Source organism: Rhinolophus sinicus, chromosome 8 (genome assembly GCF_057876585.1).
Source record: "Rhinolophus sinicus isolate RSI-liver-muscle chromosome 8, RSI-T2T, whole genome shotgun sequence".
Taxonomy (NCBI): domain Eukaryota; kingdom Metazoa; phylum Chordata; class Mammalia; order Chiroptera; family Rhinolophidae; genus Rhinolophus; species Rhinolophus sinicus.
The window spans coordinates 41,007,312-41,032,273 of record NC_142508.1 but is presented as its reverse complement, the minus strand read 5'-3'; the positions used below and the strand labels follow the sequence as shown (position 1 = coordinate 41,032,273).

The 24,962-nt window shown below is 43.3% G+C and overlaps 1 protein-coding gene and 2 pseudogenes across 1 annotated transcript; 1 reads left to right on the top strand and 2 right to left on the bottom strand.

The window, feature by feature from the left end:
- Positions 1-1,006: 1,006 nt before the first annotated feature.
- Positions 1,007-1,719, bottom strand: LOC109459907 (proteasome subunit alpha type-2 pseudogene; annotated as a pseudogene).
- Positions 1,720-7,532: 5,813 nt separating this feature from the next.
- On the top strand, positions 7,533-23,189 carry LOC109459904 (very-long-chain 3-oxoacyl-CoA reductase-B-like). Its single transcript, XM_019754814.3, has 11 exons — positions 7,533-8,000; positions 8,339-8,385; positions 11,852-11,927; positions 12,119-12,229; positions 12,379-12,446; positions 20,864-20,908; positions 21,122-21,156; positions 21,357-21,438; positions 21,896-21,961; positions 22,324-22,473; positions 22,655-23,189. Exons 1-11 carry the CDS (start codon positions 7,841-7,843, stop codon positions 22,763-22,765), a joined length of 951 nt encoding a protein of 316 aa, XP_019610373.2. The 5' UTR covers positions 7,533-7,840; the 3' UTR covers positions 22,766-23,189.
- LOC109459905 (large ribosomal subunit protein uL24 pseudogene) lies at positions 16,786-19,769 on the bottom strand (annotated as a pseudogene).
- Positions 23,190-24,962: the final 1,773 nt, after the last annotated feature.

Below are 24,962 nucleotides of genomic sequence, written 5' to 3'. Positions count from 1 at the left end.
TTCCTTTTCTCTTTTCTTTGCTTTTTTTTTAAGACATGATTTTAGGTAGCTAAGGATAGGTCAGAGAAAATCTCTCCCACATTTGTTGATTCTCAAATGTTTTGGGCTCAAAATAAATCGTATGCCAACACCCACTCCAAAGCACCCTCCTTTCTTCTCTTCTAAGGCAGAAGAATCACCATCCACCCAGATAAACAAAAGTTTGAGGGAGTTCATTACCATTAGACCTGCACTGTAAGAAGTGACAAAGAGTCCTTCAGGCTGAAACGAAACAAAGTTAGACAGTAACTTGAAGTGTATGAAGCTAGAAAGGCCTCCAACGAAAGGTAATACATGGGCAAATATAAAAGCCAGTATTATTTTAAGCTTGGTTTATAACTTCACTTTTTATTGTCTACAGAATTTAAAAAACTGAGGGAAGCAAAGTTTGCCACCCCAAAATGTGCCTCTTTTGGATATTAATTATTTTAAGCTGGCTATTTTCAAGAAACAAAAGACTTGGGGAAATCTCTGACCTTCCACATAAATAACAGAGGAATTTAAGTAGAGGACTTGTTCCAGCTTATTATAAATAACACTAGTTCAATATGAACTAGTGTGTGATAGACGGGGAGGAACTTAGCAAGGCCCGTTTGATCAAAGTTCTCTCTGTGCCTCATTGTTAAAAATAGCTCAGCAAACATTTATTTACCAAACATTTGCTTTTCCATCTCCACGGGAATTGCCTTCTTTTCCTTTGAAGTGCCAGACTCCAACTTCCCCTTCTCTTAGCTCAAGATGGCGTTAACTGCCAAGCCTTAACTGCCTGATCTGCCCTCAGGTCCCATTTTTAATTTTTTGATTTAACAGTTTATTATGAATGGTAAGTGTCATTTTAAAAACATCGGTCCCTTAAACCATGTAGAAATAAGTATGAAAAAAGTCTGCAAAACAAAACAAAACATACTTTAAACATGTTTAAGGATAGAGATTCTCTGAAATTCCAGATTTTCCAGTCGCTTCATTATTATGCTACGGCAGCCAACTAATCCTTAACTTCAGGTGGAGTTAGCTTCCTAAATCCAGTTTCATTGCAGATTCCAACTTCTATGTTATCTTCTGTCATTTGCCCTTCAAAGTTTTCCTTCAGGGTTGATATGGCTGTATGAATGGCATCTTCAAGTTCTAGATATCTTCGTTGTATCTTTTCTCAAGGAAAGTTTTCCCATTCACATAGTTCTTTCCCATTGCTGTGGCTTTCCAGACAAAGTAAGCTCAGATGGATCTGACTGAAATAAAAATGGGCAGCCCTCATTCCAACCACAAATTAGTAAAGAAATTCCAAATGGATGAACACCACCTGACTGGGTATAGTCTTGCATCACAAAAGCTACTCTCTGTACCAGCTGAGCCATGGGAATGGGTTCTTGGTAAACAAGACAGTATTGCTGAGCCAGTTTTCGAGCTCTGTGCACAAGCACTCTGAAATCTGGGCCCGTGCCGCTAGACACCAAGCCTCTGTTTGGTAATTGGTTCCGCTTTGTGTACACTTCGCTCATCATACAGAATGGATTTCGGTTTCTTCTCAGTTGCTAATACCATACCATTTGAAGCTTTAATTCCCACCGAAGGGGCTCCTTCAACTACCGCAGCCAAAGCATATTCAATCTGGACACGTTTACTAGACGGGCTCAATGTCGTCAGCAAAAAGCTGTAACCACGCTCCGCCATCTTCACCCGGAGAGCCCAGGTCCCGTATTCTTAAAGGACCCTCATATGTACATATGTAATAAATTTGGTCATTTTCTCCTGTTTATCCGTCTCATGTTAATTTGATTATTAGTCTAGCCAGAAGAACTTAGAAGAGCAGACGGAAAATTAATTTTTCCACCCCCACAAGACCAATGTATGTATTATTTATAAATTATTAATGTGATCAAGCATTAACAGAATGAAAAAAGAAACACATGATTATCTCAACTGATGCAGAAAAAGCATTTGACAAAATATAACACTTTCATGGTAAAAACACTCAACAAACTTGGAATAGAAGGAAACTATCTTAATGTAATAAGGCTGTAGATTAAAAGCCTACAACTGACATCATACTCAGTAGTGAAAGACTGAAAGCTTTTCCCCTAAGAGCAGGAAAAGACAAGGATGCCAGCTTTACCATTTCTATTGAACACAGTATTGGAAGTCCTCGCCAGAGAAATTAAGCAAAAAGAAAAAAAAAGAAAGAAAGAAAGAAATGAAAGGCATCCAAATTGGAAAGGAAGAAGAAAAATGATTTGTGTTTGCAGACAACGTGGTCTTGTATGTAGAAAACTCTAAAGATTCCTGTTAGAGTTGTGTACAAACCTGTTAGAACCAATAAAGGAAATCACAAAGTTGCAGGATTCAAAATAGACACGCAAAAATCTGTGGTGTTTGTATACACTAACAATGAACAAACCAAAAAATAATTTAAGGAAACAATTTCATTTACAATAGCATCAAAAATCATGAAAAATAGGAATAAATGTAACCAAGGAGGCAAAAGACTTGAAAGTGTAAAGACTGTTCCTGGAGAAGGTGAGCCTGGTTGTAGACAAGTACAGTCAAGTGTAAGACTGTTTTCAGATGACTTGTACAACAAAAACTACTTCGGGGACTGGAATATAAAAAACAAGGATCAAAAGTCTTAATTCGGAGTTGATGTGAAGGGAAAGACCATGCTCACAGCCAACATTTGAAGTGGATTCCTTAGACATTTCATCATACAAATGGAAGCATTTAACTCTGGAAGAGGTTATGAAAAGAATAAAAAGAGACGAACACAACTGGAAGCAGAGAGAGAGAGAGAGAGAGAGAGAGAGGGAGGGAGGGAGGGAGGGAGGGAGGGAGGGAGGGAGGGAGGGAGGGAGGAAGGAAGGAAGGAAGGAAGGAAGGAAGAAAAAAGAAAGAAAACAGTCTGGTACTGATAAAAATGAACTGGCATCTTAAGAAACTAACCATAGAGCTGGGAGGTCTTTGGATGGAGCTGGTCCCCTTGTTAGCTCTCTAGTCCTGACTTTCTCTTGAAACTTGTATGGCAACTTCCCGGGGAAGGGATCCATTTTTATAGAGGCCATCTAGGGAAGGGGGCTCTCTCTTTTTGCATGGGTGTGAGGCCAGGTGGAGCCCAGCCAGAGGAGTACGTTCTCACACTGCTGTGGTGGTTTTTTTCTTTTTCTTTTCCAAATAAACTGCACTTTTGGTGAATTGTCTGGAGAGTTATTTTGGCCAGTTGACAGTACTCACATATGAGCACACATATAGGGCAATGGAACAGAATAAAGCCCAGAAATAAACCCTCACATATATGGTCAGTTAGGTTTTTGTTTGTTTGTTTTTGTTTTTGTTTTTGTCATCCTCTGTGTATATTTCTTTGGGACTTCAAAACAAAATTTTCCAAATGACAACCCAGAGCCTTCTGCCGATTCTACCACTGTCGTGCAGGGTGTCATGCAGGGTCTCTGGTCCCGCTCCCCATACAAGAACGCAGGATATGGTGAGGCCAAAAAGGAACACGCAAGGAGCCATAGATAGGGGAGTCATACCACTATATTCTCTCTGGCGGCACTATACTCTCACTGGAGGCTGGATCCACACTTGCCAGCCCAGCCACCATCTTCTTGCTAGCCCCCATTCTCTCTCTCTTTTTCCTCCTTCTGCTAGCATACCCACAGCAGTTATATTAGTGGCCAATGGCTCACTGGTTACAGCTGCCGGCCAACTAGCCACAGCTTATGGCCATGCAATCACAGTTGGCCATTTACTACCTGAGCCAACACCTTTCTATGTGAGGCCGAGAGCCTGGAAACTACTTTCTGGGGCTCTGCCCCCACACTCCACCCCTACAGGCTCTCGCCTCACAATCTACGCGACAAGCGTCTTCCGCGAGGGGCCCTGTGCGAGGAGCCTGAAGGTGAATGCAATATCCTGGACACAGCCAGGCTCTCTGGGCACAGCCAGGGTTTCTCAGGGCACCACCAGTGCTTCTGGGCACAGCCAGATTTCCTGAACTTCTTAGGGTACCACCTGTCTTCCCGGACACAGCCAGGGTTTCTCAGGGCACCACCAGTGCTTCTGGGCACAGCCAGACTTCCTGGACTTCTTAGGGTACCACCTGTCTTCCCGGACACAGCCAGGGTTTCTCAGGGCACCACCAGTACTTCTGGGCACGGCCAGACTTCCTGGACTTCTTAGGGTACCACTAGTTTCCCCGGGCACAGCTAGGATTTCCCAGGGCACTGCCACTCTCTCTAGGAACAGCCCGACTTCCTGGGCACAGCCAGGGTATCTTCAGGGCTCAGCCAAACTTCCTGGACTCAGCCAGGTCTCTCAGGGCACTGCCACTCTCTCTGGGAACAGCCCGACTTCCTGGGCACAGCCAGGGTATCTTCAGGGCTCAGCCAGACTTCCTGGACTCAGACAGGGCTCTCAAGGCACTGCCACTCTCTCTGGGATACAGCCCGACTTCCTGGGCACAGCCAGGGTATCTTCAGGGCTCAGCCAGACTTCCTGGACTCAGCCAGGGCTCTCAGGGCACTGCCACTCTCTGTGGGCACAGCCACACTTCCTGGACACAGCCAGGGCTCTCAGGGCACTGCCACTCTCTGTGGGCACAGCCACACTTCCTGGGCTCGGCCAGGGCTCTCAGGGCACTGCCACTCTCTCTGTGCCTCTCAGGGTACCCTGCTGGAACAACAGCGACTCACAATCAAGGTGCTTACATATTCTCAATGGCGGCCAGTCAAGAGACAAAAGCAAATATCCCCCAGTTCCACTAACAACAGTTCCCAAACAAACAGTCAAGCAGTCCATTAAATTAGGGATGGAAGGCAATTCCCCATAGTCCATAGTCATTCGCCAGGGCTGTCCTGGGGTGAAGGACGACCTTGACCTCACCCTTATCTCCCACGGAGGACTCAGCAAGCATTACCTCCTGGGACTATAAGTCCTGCATCCGGGCTGCCTGAGCAGGAACTTCCCCGGCCCACAGGGCTGCAACGACCTTCGCTTTCTCCGGCCTGTGCTGGTTGGGGAACCATCCACATCTTTCCACCTCTCCACGGGGCTCCATCTCTGCAGCAGCTGCATGGCTTTTCCTGTGCTGGTGGGAGAACCGTCCACATCCTCCCACCCCTCCACGGGGGTCCAGCTCTCCGGCAGCTGCTCCTCCTGGTCTTCCTGAGACTGAGTGTTCATACACACAAACTGCTCCACCGTCCTTTGGAGAGCTTTGGCTGGCACCATACCCTGCTCGCTGCGCCATTTGTCGTGTGGGACGGCCTGTGGGGTCTCTGGTCCCGCTCCCCATACAAGAACGCAGGATATGGTGAGGCCAAAAAGGAACACGCAAGGAGCCATAGATAGGGGAGTCATACCACTATATTCTCTCTGGCGGCACTATACTCTCACTGGAGGCTGGATCCACACTGTCCGCAAACCGCCATCCACGCTTGCCAGCCCAGCCACCATCTTCTTGCTAGCCCCCATTTGCTGCTGGTGTAGCCACAGCAGTTATATTAGTGGCCAATGGCTCACTGGTTACAGCTGCCGGCCAACTAGCCACAGCTGATGGCCATGCAATCACAGTTGGCCATTTACTACCTGAGCCAACACCTTTCTATGTGAGGCCGAGAGCCTGGAAACTACTTTCTGGGGCTCTGCCCCCACAACCACCCATCTGACATTATACAGAACTGAAGCTCAAGGAAGTCCCTGGATTTAAAAAAACCAAACAATACGAAAGAAATAAAGTTGGTCCCTTACCTTACATCATATGCAAAAATTAAAATGAATCAAAGACCTAGCATAAGAGTTAAACCTGTACAGCTCTTAGAAGAAATCATTGTGGAGATGGATGAAAATCAAAGTTTTAAAAGAAACTGTTAGAAGAAAACATAGAGGAAAATCATCATGACATTGGATTTTTTTCCCCAAAGATTTTATTGGGGAAGGGGAACAGGACTTTATTGGGGAACAGTGTGCACTTCCAGCACTTTTTTCCAAGTCAAGTTGTTGTCCTTTCAGTCTTAGTTGTGGAGGGCACAGCTCGGCTCCAGGTCTAGTTGCCGTTGCTAGTTGCAGGGGGCGCTGCCCACCATCCCTTGTGGGAGTAGAAACCAGCAACCTTGTGGTTGAGAGGACACACTCCAACCAACTGAGCCATCCGGGAGCTCAGCGGCAGCTCAGCTCAAGGTGCCATGTTCAATCTTAGTTGCAGGGGGCAGAGCCCACCATCCCTTGCGGGACTCGAGGAATTGAACTGGCAACCTTGTGGTTGAGAGCCCACTGGCCTATGTGGGAATCGAACCGGCAGCCTTCGGAGTTAGGAGCATGGAGCTCTAACCACCTGAGCCACCGGGCCGGCCCACGACATTGGATTTTACAAGGATTTCACAAATATGAAGTCAAAAGCACAGACAATATATATACGAAGGCCTAACAATTAAGTTCGTGAATTTGTTGCAACGATGTTGCTAACCTTTTTTGATATCAGAGGGATTTTCATTATGAATTTGTACCAAATGGACAGTTAACCAAGTCTACTATTTGGAAGTGCTGAAAAGGTTGCGTGAAAAAGTTAGATGACCTGAACTTTTTGCCAAAAATTCATGGCTCTTGCATCATGACAATGCACCAGCTCACAAGGCACTGCCTGTGAGGGAGTTTGTAGCCAGTAAACAAATAACTGTATTGGAACACCCGCCCTACTCACCTGGTCTGGCCCCCAATGACTTCTTTCTTTACCCAAAGATAAAGGAAATATTGAAAAAAAAGGAAGACATTTTGATGACATTGAGGACATCAAAGGTAATATGACGACAGCTCTGATGGCCATTCCAGAAAAAGAGTTCCAAAACTGCTTTGAAGGGTGGACTAGGCACTGGTGTAGGTGCATAGCTTCGCAAGGGGAGTACTTCTAAGATGAAGGATTCAGCACTGAGTATGTAGACAAATATGCATGATTTTTCTTATCTAGAATATTCAAATTCATCAAGACAAAAAGTAGACTAAAGATTATCAGGGGCTGGGAGAAGGACGGGTGGGGAGTGGTTATTTAATGCATACAGAGTTTCTGTTTAAGATGATGAAATATTCCTGGAACTGGACAGTAGTGATGGTTGCACAACATTGTGAATAAATTAATGCTGTTAAATTGTACACTTAAAGAGGGGTAAATAGTAAATTTTATGTTGTATATTTTACCACAATAGTAATAAATAGTAAACACTAAGAACAAGTTAAAAAAGGAAAAAGAAATAGAATTTGTAAAGGGGGAATGAGGAGCAAGGCTATGTAAAGCCTTTGCTTTTTTTCATTCTGCCTGAACAGCAAATCTGTAGGTCAAGTTTTTCTGATAAACTCTGTGTATTGACAAAATTTCCTGGTGATTATCAGATGAGGCCTCCATCAGCAGCTGAGTTCAGCGACCCAAACAAAGGTCACCTGTGGGCACGCATAGCCCAGCTCTGTGGGAGAAGCCAGAAGGCTTTCTCAGGCTCAACAGGGATGCCGCGGTCGGGGAACGGGACGGGGTGTGGATGTGTGTGTGTGTGTGTGGGTGTGTGGGTGTGGGTGAGTGTGTGTGGCATACAGCCCAAGTGTAGCCTAATTAGATCTTGGGGAAGGTGCTAGGGCTCATAGGCGTGGCTCATCGTCTAGAATAAAGCACCCGGAGTAGATAGAGTGAGGGGCGGGGCGAGACGCTTGATTTACAGTGTGGGCGGTGCTAACACTGAGTAGGCAGACAGGCGAGTGTTGAAATAGCTGCTTCCGAAGGCAGCCTTCTAGTTTTGGCGCTGGGTCTGATGACGTGGAGGGGGCTGTAATGGAGTCGGAGTGGGACGCACTGAGAGCGCTGGGGATGTTTACTGCCGTGTACCTGCTGCTGTGGGTGACCTGGGGGCTGAGCTACACAGTGTATGTGCACCTGCTGCCCCAGGCACGCCGGGGTGCCCCTTGGCTCCGGGCACACGGAGCCTGGGCAGGTGAGGGGTGAGGGCTTTTTGCCAGGCGGGTAGGGGTGGGGGCCGCAGGAACAGGACTGATGACAGGTGAAGGCCCCCAATCAGGCCCCCAATCAGAGCAGAGGCAGGGGTGGAGGTGGAGGGCTCCTGGAAGCAAGAGAGGTGAAGGCTGGGTGGACCAGAGCAAGACAGACACCGAGTCCCCGAAGCTACAGGTGAGGGGAGCAGGTGTCAGAGACCCAGATGAAGGATGAGGACCAAAATGGGATAAGTTTGGGTCACAGTGAGGGGGGCTGAAGTGGGACTGGGGCACAGTGTCAAGCTGCCCCTCCTGCTCTTCCTCCTTCTCTCCTCTCTAGTGGTGACAGGAGCCACCAGTGGCATCGGCAGGGCCTATGCCCATGAGGTGAGCCAGGACTTGGAAACTCGTGGGTGCTGGGAGCTTCTCTTGTCTGCCTGTGGTCAGCTGAGAATCATGCACTTTATCTGGTACCCTCAGCCATCCCCCAGGATGCTTTCCCTCTGCTCCCCTGCCTGAGGGCAAGTGTTTATCCTGGGCTTCTCTCGTTCCTTGACATTCCCCTGATTCATCCATTCAAAATGTATTTATTGAGCACCTTTATTGCCAGGCACGTTCCAGGTGCAGCGGGTACAGCAGTGAACAAACTGGACTGAAAACATCAGAAGACCTTGCTCTCACAGAGCTCACGTTCACTAGAGTGAGGGGAGACAGGTGCAGAAAAGATAAATAAATCAAATGTCTAGTGTGTCAAATGGCAGTAATGGTGAAGGGGGTGGGAAATCACAAAAGGAGAACAGGGAGCCCAAGGATGTGTGGGTTCCCATTTTTATATAGCGTGATCGGAAAAGGTGTCACTAACAGGGTGACATTGGGAAAAGACCTGAAAGACATGAAGTTCATGTGGATAATTGGGAGAAGGGATTTCCAGGGAGAAAAAGCAGCCAGGGCAAAGGCCCTGAGGTAGGGAGCGTTGCTTGTGGGAGAAGCAGGAAGGTGGCCCCTGGGATTGTCTCAGAAACGGAGAAGGAGCAATAGGAGATGAGGACAGAGATGCAATTTCAGGGCAGATCCTGGAGAATCTGGTAGGTTATTGTGGAGACTAACATTTACTAAGTGCGATGAGACCCGGGGAGGGTTTTGAGCAGAAGACAGATGTGATACTGTAGGGGGTGAGGGTGGAAGGGGAGAGCTCAGCTAAGAGGCTCTTGCAAATCCAAGCATGACATGCTCATGTCTTAGACCAGGGTGACAGCATTGAGGTGTGAGAAGTACTTGAATTTTGGATTGATTTAAAGGCAGAGCTGACAAGATTCACTGAAAAAATTGGATGTGGAGTATGACTAAATGTTTGACCTTGTAACCTAAAAACTTGTTAAACTCACTTCTTAGTTCTTGTAGCTTTTTTGCAGCTTTTTGGGGTTTTCTATGTAGACAATCATGCCATCTGTGAATAGACCATTTCATTATTCCATCTAGGAAATTCAGTATGATGTTGAGAGGAGTGGTCAGAGTGAACACCCTTACCTTGTTTCTGCTCTTAGGAGAAATGCATTCAGTCTTTAACCATTAAGTATAGTGTTAGCTGTATGTTTTATTTGTGTGTCCTTGGTAAGGTTAACGAAGGTTCATTCTATACCTACATTGCTGAGAGTTTTTAATCATGAATGGAGGATGAGTTTTATCGAGTAATTTTTCCGTGTTTATTGAGCTATTTATATGGTTTTCTTTAGTCTGTTTATATGGTAAATTACATTAATTGATTTTCTAATGTTGAACCAACTCTATATTCCTGCTGTAAACCCCACTTGGTCATTATCTATTATCCTTTTCATAGGTTGCTGGATTTGATTTACTAATATTTTGTTGAGGATTTTTGTGTCCAAGTTGATGAAGGATATTGATTTATAGTTTTATTTTCTTGTAATACATTTGTTTGATTTTTGGTATTAGGGTAATGCTGGCCTCATAAAATAAATTACTACAAGATTTTTGACTAGAATACCTCAAAGAATGGAGCTGCAATTACTGAGATGGGGTTAACTGAGGGAGGACCAGGTTTGCAGGAAACAGGCAGGATTTAGTTCGGGACATTTTAAGTTTGAGATGCCAGTTAGGCGTCCAAGTTGAGAACTATGCAGTTGGGTATGTACTCTGGAGTTCGGAGGGAACGTCCAAGCGGAGATATAAATTTAAGCATCAACATACCAATGCCATTTAAAGTCACAAGACTGGATGAGATAACCATGAGAGTGGGTGTAGATGGAGAAGGGGCACACAGTCTGAATCACCGCCAAAGTGGTCCCTGGAGCACCGGAAGTTAAGAGGTATGGAAGGTGAGGAGGAACAAGCAATGAGGCAGAGTAAGAGGAAAGCTAGGGATGGAGGAGAGATCTTACAAGCCAGGTAAAAAACGTTTTGAGGAAGAGGGGGTGATCAGCATGTCAGTTGCTGCTGGGAGGTGCTGAGAATACAGCACTGGCTTCACCAACAGTGGACGTCATTGGTGACTAAAGAGGTTTGCATGCCGTGTTGGGGGGAGCCCAACTGGAGCAGGTAACAAGAAGGGACGGGAGGAGAACCCGTGTAGACAATCCTTTCTTGGAATGTTGAATGAAGGAGGGGCTGGAGGATAAGAAATGAGCCAATGCCTGGACAGAGAAGAGGGGAAGGATTATGGCAGGTTTGCATGCCGATGGGAATAATCCAGCAGAGGGAGAAGTTGTAATGCGGGGGATGATGGGAGAAAAGCTGGAGCGATGTCCTTGACTGGCCAAAAAGGGAGGGGAAGCTGGGGTGATATGCTGGGCACTGGTCTGTCCCATCACTGCATCGTGAGCCTCATGAGGGCAGGGCTGTGGCTGTCTTGGTCAGTGCCTCCTAGCACAGGGCCAGGTACAAGCAGATGCTGGGCAAATGTTTGTTGAATGAATGAATGTCCTTCACAGCATCAACCTCTAGGAGCTGTTGAGATGTTTGTATCCAGCCCCCCTCCAAAGCTGATGGACACTCAATCCCACAAAACACGTCACCCTCAGACACACAGAGGGACAGACATGCACCAAAATGCTACTTAGCACCCATTCCACAAATGTTTGCTAACTCTATTTCAAGGGGAGAGGCTTTCAAGGCAGAAGGAGCAGCATGTGCAAAAGCCCAGGCACAGGAAAATCCAGGGGATGCTTTTGGGGGCTAGATGAACTGTTGGTAGTGCCTGGACTCCCATAGAGGGCCCTTGGCAGTAGGTATGGCTGAAGACCCTGGCTGGAGCCAGGCCACACAGGTCCAGGGGGGGGAGCATGGTTTTGTCCCAAGGTCCCTGGGGAGTCAAGGCAGGTTCTGTGGAGGAGAGCTTTGTGCTTTAGAAAGAGCTTTCTGGCGACTGAATGGAGGGTAAAGAGGAGGATGTAAGACTGAGTCTGTCATGGGCACCTTGTGTCCCCAGCAAAGAGCAGGTGCTGAGTAAACACATTTTAAATAAATGTATGAATGAAGAAAGAAACGAACACTTGAACAACTGGATTCTTATATCACCAAGAACAAAAGCCAAAGTCTTCACTGGGGCTTTCAAGGCCCTGCAATCTGATGCACAGCAGGTCACTTTGCTCAGTGCTTGCTAGACTCCGTGCTGTCCTCTAAGCTGCCAGCCTTTGTGCAAGGGCCTTTTTGCACTTGCTGTTGCTTCTGCCTGGAATACTCCTTCCCCGGGAAGCATGCTCCAGGAGGGCAGGCTTTTGTTTTTCTCTATAGTTTACTTCAGCAACCACAGCACCTACAACTCTGTAACGCGCAGTCAGCACACAGTCCACATTCGTGGATTTCGTGGATAAATACATGATTGAATCCCCCACAGCTCGCTCGGAGAGGTCTGAACATCGTCCTCATCAGTCGAAACCTGAGCAAGTTGGAGCACGAGGCAAAGGAGATAGGTGACCACCCACGGGCGGCCGGGCGGGGCTATACGGGGGTGTGGTCAAGGGCGGGGGCGGGGCGGGACGGGCGTGTTAGGAGGGAGGGGGCTCCAGCTGTATCTGGGCCCAGGGAAGGATGAGGTAGGGTTGGGGCAGAGGTGGGACTGGGTTCCAGCTCAGGGCCTGGCTCCCACTGCCACTCTTCCCAGAGCGGCTTCATGGCCGGGTCACTCGAGTCATCCAGGCCGACTTCACCGGGGGCTTGGAGATCTACGAGGCCATTAAGGCAGGATTGAAGGACCTGGAGATTGGAGTCCTGGGTATGTGCCCATGCCTGCTTGAAGGAGCCATGCCCTCAAATGCCCTCATGTTTACCCTGACCGGAATCCTACTGTGGTCGCCCTCTGTCTGCCCCTGCCGGGTCTCCCTGGGACTGCTGAAGTGACACAATTTGTCCCCTCTCGTTCAGTGAACAATGTGGGCATGCTGTATGTACCTGGCATGATGAAAATCCTCGACTGTGACAACGTCTCCAAAGTGAGTGGAACCGAGTACTAGCCCGCTCAGTAGCTCTTGCTCCCCTGGTGGAAAACCACGTAATACGCTACCTTGGTTAGAGCAAAGGACTCTATTGCTTTCAGCTGGAAATCGTTTTCAAAGCTGCACATCTGTGATGTTTAGGATGTGAAGGGGGTCCCCTTGGATGGGGCTCCCTTCTGCAGTGCCCAACTGGTACAACTGTTCAAGGTAGTCTGATCCTGCCCTTTTATATTCCCTGCTGCTAACTTTAAGGGGGAATGAGTCCCATGGGAAAACCAGTGCCTGCCATTTTAGAGTCTGGTTTTCTAAACGTTTGTTTGGGGTCATTCTTGAACCCATGGCTTCTTTTCTCTTAATCACCTATACATTTATCCCCATACTTCTTCTAATGGCAGTCACATGGTCTCTTGTACCTCAGTTTCAGATGCCTACCTCTTTTGTTAAATTAAATATTATTATCTTTATGGGTTTTTTAAAATTCAAGTTACAAAAAGTCAAATATTTCTACAAGGGTTGTTAAAGATAACTCATACTTTTAAATAATATGTGTCTAGCATACATTTTGATTTCTCAGTTTTAGCCATTATTTAGTGACTACAATGAACGGTGAGGCACTCATGCCCACAACACAAACACCCCCTCCCAGGCTGCCGTACCCCAGCATAATTCGTAGATGTCGCTATAGAATCACATCACTATGCATTTGAAAACGTTGTTCACAGCTGAGCCAGGTAGTGGTCTATGATGATTTTTCCTTTTTTTAACTTTTTTTTTTTTTTCTCCCTGGAGTTAGTCATTGTCTTGATTTTTCACCTTCTTGGGGTTCTATGTTTTTATCGCTACTTCAACTCCAAACTGTAACCTAAAAACATAAAAGTGTTCAAGCAATTTTATCTTATCGCTGGACTGGTTACCCTCTTTGCCACAAGTCCTGGGACCTCCCTTTATCTTCTCTTAGGAAGCCCCTGTTTTCTCTATCAAATGTCATAGCATTTTTAAATTTACCCCCTCATTTTGTTGGAACATATCCTTCAGTAGCCTCCTAAGAAAGAATGCATGGGTGGTGAAATTTTCAGCTCTGTTTTCTATAGGTTATGGACTTTGGATAAATGACTTAATTTCTCTCTGCCTTAGTTTCATATCTATAAAATGGGAATAAATATTTTTGTTGGCTTCATAGGGCTATTAGGACAATGGAATGCACATAAACCTAAGTTGTGTGCTCCATAAGTGTTAGGTATTATTATCAGACATATACAAAACAAGATCAGGATGTATTTTTAATTTTTAAATATTATTTCAAAATAACTCATATTCTCATGTTATAACATTTAAAGAAGTTAGCTGTGTATTCTGCCTCTGGTATTAGAGGCAGTCGTTGTTTGAAACTAACCCTGTAAATGAGAATGATTAGGAAAGCTGGATAAAAATTAAAAAGAAAAAACTATTTGAAGGCATCATATAACTACGAAAGCAATGCAGTTTTGTAGCACCAAGATTTGAACACATAGCTTTCAACATACTGTTTGGTGCTGCAACAATAAAAAAAAATGTAATTCAAAGCTTTGGGAAACATCCCAGGCTTTCAGTTGGGATCCTGAAGAGCTATAATCTAGGAGTGAGGGTAAAGTAGAAATAAGTTAGGTTTCACAGGAACTGAAACCGGGTTTCAAATCATCTCGATCTGGTTGGGGGATTCATGTGATCTGATATTTGAGTGCCCCGAGTTTTGCTGCCTGGAAGCATCAAAAACAATCCAGCATTTTTAGAAGAAAAGATGCACAGTTGACCCTCCAATAAGTGGGTTTGAACTGGGCAGGTCCACTTACATGAGGATTTTTTTTCAATTGACCTGCTCAGTTCAAACTTGTGTTATTCAAGTGTCAACTGTAGTCCAGAACTTCAAATTGGCAATACAATTTTATATTTACTATCCAGCACTCAACAAAATTAGAAGAAAAATCATGACTACAAACAAAAGAAGTGATAATGCAAACAGGTCCACATGTGACCGAGACAATGGAAATATCAGCATAGATTGTTAAAACGGTGGTTACCGTTTTAACCATTAAACAAAGTGTACAACTCAGTGGTATTAAGTACATTCACAATGTTGTACAGCCATCATCGCTGTCAGTTTCCAGAAGATTTTCATCATCCCAAACAGAAACTCTGGCTCTATTAAGAAACAGCTCCCCATTCTACCCTCCTCCAAATTTCTGTTCTAGTCTTTGCGTCTGTGAACTTGCTGATTCTAGATACTTCATACAAATGGAATCATAGAATATTTTTCCTTTTGTGTCTGGTTTATGTTACTTAACATAATGTTTTCAGTTTCATGTATGTTAGAGCAAGTATCAGCACTTCATCCCTTTAATTTTCTTTATTTTTTAAATTGTAGCAAATATACATCACATAAAATTTGCCATTTTAACTATATTTCAGTGGACAGTTCAGTGAAACCATCAGCATCACCCAGCTTCAGAACTTCCTCAGTTTCCCATACTGAAACTCTGTACCCATTAACAATAACGCCCCATCCCTCCCTTACCTTTAGCTCCTGGAAACCACCATGCTGCTTTCTATCTCTATGAGTTTGAGCACTCTAGGTACTTCATATAAGTGGAATCATCGAGTATCTGCCCTTTTGTGCCTGGCTTATTTCATTTAGCATATTTTCAAGGGTCTTTCATGTTGTAGCATGTGTCACAATTTCCTTTCTTTTTAAGGCTAAATAGTATTCCATTGTATATATACACCACATTTTGTTTATCCATTCATCCGCTTATGGTCACTTGCGTTGTTTCTACCTTTTGGTTGTTGTGAATAATGTTGCTGTGAACATTAGTGTACAAATATCTGTTTGAGTCCCTTCTTTTCATTCTTTTGGCCATATACCCAAAGTGGAAGTGATGTGTACAAGATTAGTTTGGCTAATCATGAGATACCATATGAATTTTTTGTGGGGTTTACTATTTCTGCAAAAAATGCTGTTAGTTTTTTAAATAGATTTCATTGAATCTATAGATCACTTTGGATAGTATTAGCTTAGCAATACTAAGTCTTCCGATTCATGTACACAGGACGTCTTTCCAATTACTTATCTACTCTCTAATATGTCAGTAATGTTGTATAGTTTTCAGTATGTAAGGCTTTCCTGCTTGATTCAGTTCATTCCTAAGTGTATTTATTCTTTTTGATGCTATTATAAATGGAATCATCTTCATAATGTCCCTTTTGGATAATTTGTTGTTAATGTATAGAAATGCAACTGATTTGTCTTTCTGTGTGTGTGTTGATTTTTGTATAGTGCTACTTTACAAATTTATTTACTAGTTCTCACTGGTTTTTTTGTGGGATCTTTAAGATTTTGTACATATAAGATCATGTCATCTGTGAATAGAGATAATTTTACTTCTTCCTTTACAATTTGGATGCCTTTGATTTCCTTTTCATGCTTAATTGCTCTGGCTAGAACTTCTAATACTATGTTGAATAGAAATGGCAAAAGCCATTTAGAGAAGTAAAAGCTTTCAGTATTTCACCATTGAGTATGATGTTAGCTGTGGGCTTTTCATGTTTATTATTTATACCTTTATTACGTTGAGGTAGTTTCTTACTATTCCTAGTTTGTTGAGTATTTTAATCATGAAAGGGTGCTGAATTTTGTCAAATGCTTTTTCTGCACCAATTGAGATAATCACGTGGCTTTTTCTCTTTATTTTATTAATGTGTTGTATTACATTAATCAGTTTTCATATGTCAAACCATCCTTGCATTCCAGGAATAAATCCCACTTGGTCATGTGTATAATCCTCTTAATGTGCTGCTGAATTTAGTTTGCGAGCATTTTTTTTTTTAGGACATTTACATGAATGTTCATAAGGAATATTGGTCTGTAAACTTCTTTTCTTGTAGTGTCTTTGTCTGGCTTTGATATCAAGGTAATGCTGCCTTCATAGAATGAGTTAGAAGGTGTTCTCTTCAACGTTTTTAAAGCGTTTGAGGACTGGCATTAGTTCTTTGAATGTTTGGTAGAATTAATCCGTGAAGCCATCTGGCCAGGGATTTTCTTCCTTGGGAAGTTTTTTAAATTATTGATTCAATCTCCTTACTAGTTATGGGTCTATTCAGGTTTTCTATTTCTTCCTGACTCATTTGTAGTAAGTTTTATGTTTCTAGGAATTTGTCCATTTCTTCTAGATTACCCAATTTGTTGGCATACAGTTGTTCATAGTGTTCTCTATAATTCTTTTAATTCTGTAGAATTAATAGTAATTTCTCCCTTTCATTTTTTTCATTTTAATTTTTATTGAAAGCTGTATGTAAGATTACTTTATTCCTGCATCTTCTCAATTGTTTCTTCCTTATATTTGCCCTTTTCCTTTCCTACTTGGCGAGATTTGGCTTTCCGTTCAAGGATCTTTTTGCAGTCCTGTTCCAGCTTTGGTCTCATGATAACCGCTTTGTAGAGTGTAAATGCCCAAATGAACAGTTATACCATTAGTCTTCTCCTGCTGCACTCATTCAGTGTAGATGACGTATTTCTTCCTGTAAACCTGGGCTACTTTGCCAATTTGCTGTCCTTTGTAGTGTCCTCGGACAACCTGAACTTCATCATTCTTTCGGATGGGCATGGATCGAACATTGTACTTCTGTCTCAGCTCTTTGGAAAGAGGAGGAGATATAATCTTCCTGCAAATGTGGGAAGGTGCATTGAAATGCCCTCTACAGTTCTTGTTCCGGTCAGAAGTCACAAAGCAGTTGAACTTCACTTTGGCCTCTGGTGATTCAGCAATGGCCACAGAAGAAAAGAGCTCACTTTCATTTCTGATTTTAGTAATTTCAGTGGGTTTTTTTTTCTTACTCAATCTAGATAAATGTGAATTTTGTTCATCTTTTCAAAGAAATAACTTTTGGTTTCATTGATTTTCTTTATTATTTTTCTATTCTCTATTTTATTTTTTTCTGCTCTACTCTTTATTATTTATTTTCGTCTGTTAGTTTTGGGTTAGTTTGTTCTTCTTTTTCTAGTTCCTTAAATTATAGTGTTAAGTTGTTGATTTGGATTTTTTTTCACTTGATCTTAGCCAAAAGGCCGAGAAGCTGGATTTTTTTTCAACGTAAGCATTTATAACAATAAATTTCCCCCTTAGCACTGCTTTAATTATATCTTATAATTTTAGTATTTGTGTTAGTATTTTCATTTGTCTCTAAGTATTTTGAAATTTCCTTTGTGATTTCTTCTTTAATCCATTGGTTTTTAAGAGTTGTAGAGGTTCTTCATGTATTATGGATATTAACCCCTTATCCAATGTATAGTATGCAAATCTTTTCTCTGATTTTGTGAGTTGCCTTTTTACTTTCTTGATAGTGACTTTTAATGTACTAAAGTTTTTCATTTTGATAAAAATACAGTTTATCTATTTTTTATTTTGTTGCTTGTGCTTTTGGTGTAATATCCAGGAAATAATTGGCAAAATCAATGTCATGAAGCTTTACCCCTATGTTTTCTTTTAAGAGTATTATAATTTTAGCTCTTAATTTTAGGGCTTTGATCCATTTTGAATTTTTTGTATATGGTCTTTTGCTTCATGTATGTTGGGGCTCTGTTGTTGGTCTGTGTAAATTTATAATCTTGTTGCTGCATTGATATTTTATAGATTATAACACCCTTCTTTGTCTTTTATAATTAAAAAAACCTTAATGTCTATTTTGTCTGACAGTAATATAGCTACCACAGTTTTCTTTGGTTACTACTTGCATGGAATATATTTTTCTATCTTTTCATTTTCAGTATCTTTTCATGTTCAGTATCTTTGTGTTTTTGTATCTAAAGTGAATCTCATAAGCAGCATATAGTTAGGTGATGTTTTTAAATCCAATCTGTTAATTTCTCTTTTAATAGGAGAATTTAATCCATTTGTAAAAAGTAATTACTGATGAGAAAGGATTTACTTCTGCTATTTAGTTATTTGTTTGTGTATGTCTTATTCCCCCCTCTATTTCTACTAACATTTTTATTTATTTTTATTTTTTTATTTTTTTTATTTTTTTAAAGATTTTATTGGGGAAGGGGAATAGGACTTTACTGGGGAACAGTGTGTACTTCCAGACCTTTTTTTTTTTCCAAGTCAAGTTGTTGTCCTTTCAATCTTAGTTGTGGAGGGTGCCGTTCAGCTTCAAGTTGTTGTCCTTTCAGTCTTAGTTGTGGAGGGCGCAGCTCAGCTCCAGGTCCAATTGCCGTTTTCTAGTTGCAGGGGGCACAGCCCACCATCCCTTGCGGGAGTCGAACCGGCAACCTTGTGGTTGAGAGGAGGCATTCCAGCCAACTGAGCCATCCGGGAGCTCAGCAGCAGCTCAGCTCAAGTTGCCGTGTTCAATTTTTTTAGTTGCAGGGGGCGCTGCCCACCATCCCTTGCGGGAGTCGAGGAATCGAACTGGCAACCTTGTGGTTGAGAGGATGCGCTCCAATCAACTGAGCCATCCGGAAGCTCAGCGGCAGCTCAGCTCAAGGTGCCGTGTTCAATCTTAGTTGCAGGGGGCAGAGCCCACCATCCCTTGCAGGACTTGAGGGATTGAACTGGCAACCTTGTGGTTGAGAGCCCACTGGCCCATATGGGAATCGAACCGGCAGCCTTCGGAGTTAGGGGCATGGAGCTCTAACCACCTGAGCCACCGGGCAGGCCCCTCTACTAACATTTTTAAATTTAGTTATTTTTTGTAGTGACCATTTTTATTCCCTTCTTCTTTCATTTTATGTATATTTTAAAAGTTATTTTCTTAGTTGTTAGCTTTGGTATTACAATTAACATCTTAAACTAGTAACAAGCTAGTTTTAATAATACCAACTTGTTTTCAATTGTATGCAAACACTCTGCTCTTGTACATATCCATCCATCCTTGTTTATATTGTTGTCACAGATTACATCTTCATACATTATGTGCCCATTAACATAGATAATATAAATTTATAGTGATTGTTTTATACATCTGCCTTTTAAATAGGAAAAAAAATAGGAGTTGTAAACCAAAAATAAAATAATGTTGCCTTTTCTGTTTACCTATGTAGTTATCTTGATCAGTTTTTTCTTAGGGCTTTGAGTTGTTTTCTAGTGTTTTTTAAATTTCAGCCTGAAGGACTCCCTTTAGTGTTTCTTGTAGAACAGGTCTACTGGTAATGATTTCCCTTAGCTTTTGTTTACCTGGGAATGTCTTAATTTTTCCCTTATCTTTGAAGGATGGTTTCGCTAGACATAGGATTCTTAATTGACAGGTTTTTGTTTATGTTTTTTTTAGGACTTTCAATATGTTACCCATAGCTTTCTGGCCTCCATGGTTTCTGATGAGAAATCAGCTATTGAGCACCATTTGTTCATGATGAGTCACTTCTTTCTTGCTACTTTCAAAATAATAATAATTATTTATTTATTTATTTATTTATTTATTTATTTATTTATTTTTAGTGAGAATCTTTTTTTTTTTATTTGAGGAAGGGGAACAGGACTTTATTGGGGAACAGTGTGTACTTCCAGGACTTTTTCCAAGTCAAGTTGTTATTCTTTCAGTCTTAGTTGTGGAGGGCGCAGCTCAGCTCCAGGTCCAGTTGCCATTGTTAATGCAGGGGGTGCAGCCCACCACCCCTTGCGGGAGTCGAACCCCGGCAACCTTGTGGTTGAGAGGACGCGCTCCAACCAACTGAGCCATCTGGCCACCTGGGAGCTGAGCGGCAGTTCATTGACTTCATTCTAGTTGCAGAGGGCGCAGCTCGCTGACCCATGTGGGAATCGAACCAGCAGCCCTGTTACCCAGAGCTCGCACTCTAACCAACTGAGCCACCCGTCCACCCCTACAAAAGTTTATTGATCAAAAAAATCAAGGGAGAAGTTTATAAAATGAAGGTGAAAATCTCCCTTCTCTCTGTAAAGCATTCCCCCAAAGAGACCCCCAATTAAATATGTGGTAGGTATTTTGTTCTCTATGCATATGGAAGCCTGTATATATAGGTTTTATCTGGATGGCAGGCAACCTACTGTTCTGTGCTATACCTTTTACAAGTAGACATATATCGTGGGATCATTCTAATTAGAAGAAATATCTGACCCATTCTTTTTACTTACTTTACTTGAGCATTCAAGATATTTCCTATTATATGTGATTACAAACAGTGTTGTAATGAGTATCTTTGGACATATTCATTTCCCACATGTGTGAGTATCTTGGAAAGAAGTAAATGTTCAGAAATGGAATTGATGGATAAAAGGGCATGTGCATTTTAAATTCTAGTGGGTGCTACTTAAAAAAAACAAAAATGTGTTCCATGTTAAAAGGAAAGTAAGCTAGGAAATAACAAAAGATGGGAGTTAAGGCAGGTTGGTGAAGGGAAGAACTGATGGTTCCATTTTCTTCCCCAGAGACTCTCGGATGTTATAAACTGCAACATGATGTCTGTGGCCCAGGTGAGACTGGGCTAGGAGGGGCTAAGTCCAAGGTCAGCATAGCTCTGACCACTCTGGGTGGTCCCCAGCATTCCCCTGGACTGGGCTGGCCTGGAGGAGGTAGTAGGGGACTATTCCCCAAAGGAAGGCAGGGGTATGAGCGTGAACTTGAGGAGGGGGCAGGTGAGAGGATTGGGAAGGGAAAGATGGGGCCCTCTCCACTCTTCTCTACAGATGACCGCCATTCTCCTGCCCCAAATGGTCACCAGGTAAGAGGCATCTCTTCCATCCTGGACCCTCCCCCTTCCAAATTCCAGGCTTTTCCCCTTCCGCAGCTGTCCCACCCGTGTTTCCAACTCTTCCCAGTCCCTCTGGCATTTCTCAGATTAGGGCTCGGCTCAGGGGTAGAGGTAGGGAAATCACCTGGATCCTCTCAGCCTCACCTTTCAACTAATGCTTCCTCCTCCAGGCGTAAAGGCATTATCATCAACATCTCTTCAATACTTGACAGGAGACCCTATCCACTCTTATCAGTGTACTCAGCTTCTAAGGTACCCAGAGCCCACAGACTCAAGGCGACGGCTGCCCTGCCATGCAGAGATTTCTGCAGAAGCCCTGGGGGGGGGGGGGGGGAGAGAGAGAGAGAGAGCGCCCACTTCAGTCTGGGGCTATGCGTAAGTCAGACAGACATCTGGGGCACAGTCCAGTGGATGAAGCAGGCTTTTTTTTTTAAGAGAAGAGGCTAGGGGTGGAGAGAACACGTGAGGTGGGAAGGAGATCAGAGACTGGCCCTGCTGGAATGGAGAGTGGGTGTGTGGGAATAGAGGGAGGGCTTAGAACACGGAAGAATTCAGGTGTTAAGGTGAGGACTTGGGCAGGGAACCTGGGGGCCTTCTGGACCCATGGGGTATTCTAGGAGCAGGGACAGCGCTGGGGCAAGGGCGGCCTGGATGAGTCTGCACAGTGATGCTGGCGGGCCTGGGACCTCCCTCTCTCCTTCCTCCATAGGCTTTTGTGCGGAGCTTCTCCCAAGCAGTGGGCGCAGAGTACTTCTCTCAAGGAGTCATTGTGCAGGTGCCTGACCACGGGGGCGGGGCTCCCAGGGGACAAGGCGAGAGTGGCAGCTCAGAAGGGGCGGGGCTCTGGAAGAGGGTATGAGTTTAGAGACAATAGAGGCTCTGGGGTTGGGGCAGGGGATTTCGCAGGGGACGGTGACTCAGAACGTCTTTAGTGGAGCAGCCTCAGAAGCGGTGGGTTGTCTCAGGGGACGTGTCTTCGAAGCGCGTGGCCCGGAGCATGCACTAGAGGGGCGGGCTCTCTGAGACCCTTGTGGTAGAGCAGCAAGTAGGTGGACCTCTGGGATTCTCAGAGAGGGCCTGGGAGCTTAGGCTGGCTTGGGCAGGGAGTTCTTTCCTTTACCCTGTTTCTCCCTGCAGACGGTGAGCCCCTCAGTGGTTGACACAAATATGACCCGTCCCATGAAATTCCAGCAGCTCAGAGTGAGTCCCGAAGACTTTGCTCGCCAGGCGTTGGACACTGTTGGCCTCACCTCCCAAACCTTTGGGTGCTTCAGCCACGCTATACAGGTGCCTTTATGGGACAACTACAGGCATAGGGCTAGATGGAACACTCGGGGGCCCAGGTCCACTAGTCCTCAGAAGGGGGGAGATGCCCAGAAGAGGGCAGGGCCACACTTTGGCCTGGGGACACAGGAGAGGAGATGGGTGACCAGAGGGTAACCTGACTTCTGGTTCTTCTTCTTCCCAGAGTTTCCTGGTGGATCTCCTCCTGCCCAGCTGGTTTTGTCACAGTAGATGGGGAGTAAAATTTTTATTTCTGTTTGGGGTGTACTCTAATAAAAGTAAAAATGCTCTCTGATAAAAGGCCTTGAAGAGGCGTGACCACTAGTTCTCTCCTCTCCCGCACCCCTTACATAGTCCCGGGCCAGGGCTGTTGGTGTTCGCAAAGATGTCCCACACGTGGGATGGAGGGACAAGCAGGCCCGTGGAACAGAAGTGGACCCCGGAATACCTGGACACTTAGTGAAAACTGCGACCTCTCAAACCTCTAACATTTTTAATATGTGGCTCTGAGACAATCAGCTATTCAGAAGGGGGGGGGGAAGATACATATATATATATACACACATATGTGTATATATATATATGTGTATATATATAAATGTAGTGGTGATTGTTACAAAACTTTGTGAATACACTAAAAATCACTGAATTGTACACATTTAAGGGTGAATTTTATGGCATGTGAATTATATCTCAATAAAAATAATTTTAAAAATAGAGTCCCCCCAAGTGTGTGTGTGTGTGTGTGTGTGTGTGTGTGTGTGTGAATCGGAACCATTCCTCCCACCCTGCACCTGCATAAATAATCCAGAAATCCCCATGTCAAATGGAAACCCAACAACTAGAAGAATACATGAATGAATTCCTTTCCATCTGGGGAGTAGGAGAATCTTTCATTAATACAGAAAATTAAAAGCAACAACAAAAAGAATCACTAACAAATATTGAACACTAGCTAATGATATGCAGGCTGAATTATTTAGGGAATGTGTACTGATGTCTGCAAGTAACTTTGAAATACATTGAAAAGTTAGGTGAATTAGATAGAGGAATGGATAGAGTGAATAGAAATATAAGATAAGTATGGTAACATATTAGTAATAGAATCTGAATGGTAGACACGTGGGTGTCCACTGCACAGTTCTTTCAACTTTTCTGTATGTTTCAAAGTTTTCATGATAAAAGATTGGAGGAAATCCAGGAGCAGTAAAATAAATTTATAAATAAAACTACTTATGCATATTTAGAAATTACTTAAGAAAATATGATTCTGTAAGCAAAGTAAAAGTGTGACAATCTCAGGAAATATTTACAACTTACATCATACACAAAATGTTTATCTCACTATATAAGAAAAAGACCAAAAGGCCAATATTTAAAAATGTATGAAAGAACTAAACAGAAAGTTCAGAGAAACAAATACAAACAGTCTTTAACTATATGAAAAGGTGCTCAACTTTTCTCATAATAAGAATAATGCCAATTAAAATGACTGAAGTAGCATTTCTTGAGTAGACAGGCAAAGAGTTAACAGGAGTGAGCTTGTGAGTTACCAGGCAAGAGTTAAAAAGAGCAATCTTGTGAGCTAGCAGGATGAGATATGCAAAGAGTTAACAGGAACAAACTTGTGAGTTTGCAGGAACAAGCTTAAAAATTCACTGCTTGGCTCAATCCCCGCCCCTACACACACACACACGCCGGCTAGAAAGACACCTGCAAGCTGACAAGTACCTTACATCCATCATAGATTGGAACAGGACGGTTCCCAGAAGAGGCAAATTGTGACTGCAAGCTAACAAGCACCCTACATCCCGCATAGAGAAATATAAAACCCCAGCACTCTTTCTCATTGGTGCAGCCATCTTCTTTAAACACTGCCGTGGTCATCTTCACAGCCTGACTTTCAATAAACTTTTTCTCACTTTCCTATTTTTCTGAGTCTTGTGAATTCTTTCACGTTCTGCAAATGACCAGAGGTACCCCAAAACAATGTATTTCTGACCTATGAAATTGGCAAAAATGCGTAAGTTGGAAATGTATAGCTGTTGGACATTCAAAATGGTACACCTCCATGAGGAGAGATTTGATAATAGCTGACTAAAAAAATAACACAAGTGTTTACTCTCATACCTAGCAAGGCCACTAGATTATACCGGGAAGACCCACCTCCACAGCTAGAGCAATCAGAGATGAGAAGACCTCACCTTAGGGTCAAGTTTGACAACTTCAAAGAATAGAAAGGAAGCGCAAATCTCTGGAACAAGTGGGGCTATTTTTTACTTTCTCTTTTGAAGATTTTTAAACCTGTAAAAGTTATAAGACTAGAACATGTATACACATCACCTAGATTCACTGCCCATTATTATTTGCTTTTATCTCTCTCCACGTACATGTGATTGTATATGTGATGATGACAGTGATGGTGATGATGATGATAATGATGAATGGGCCATTTGAAAGTAAGTTGAGACATCATGATCCTTTATTCTTAA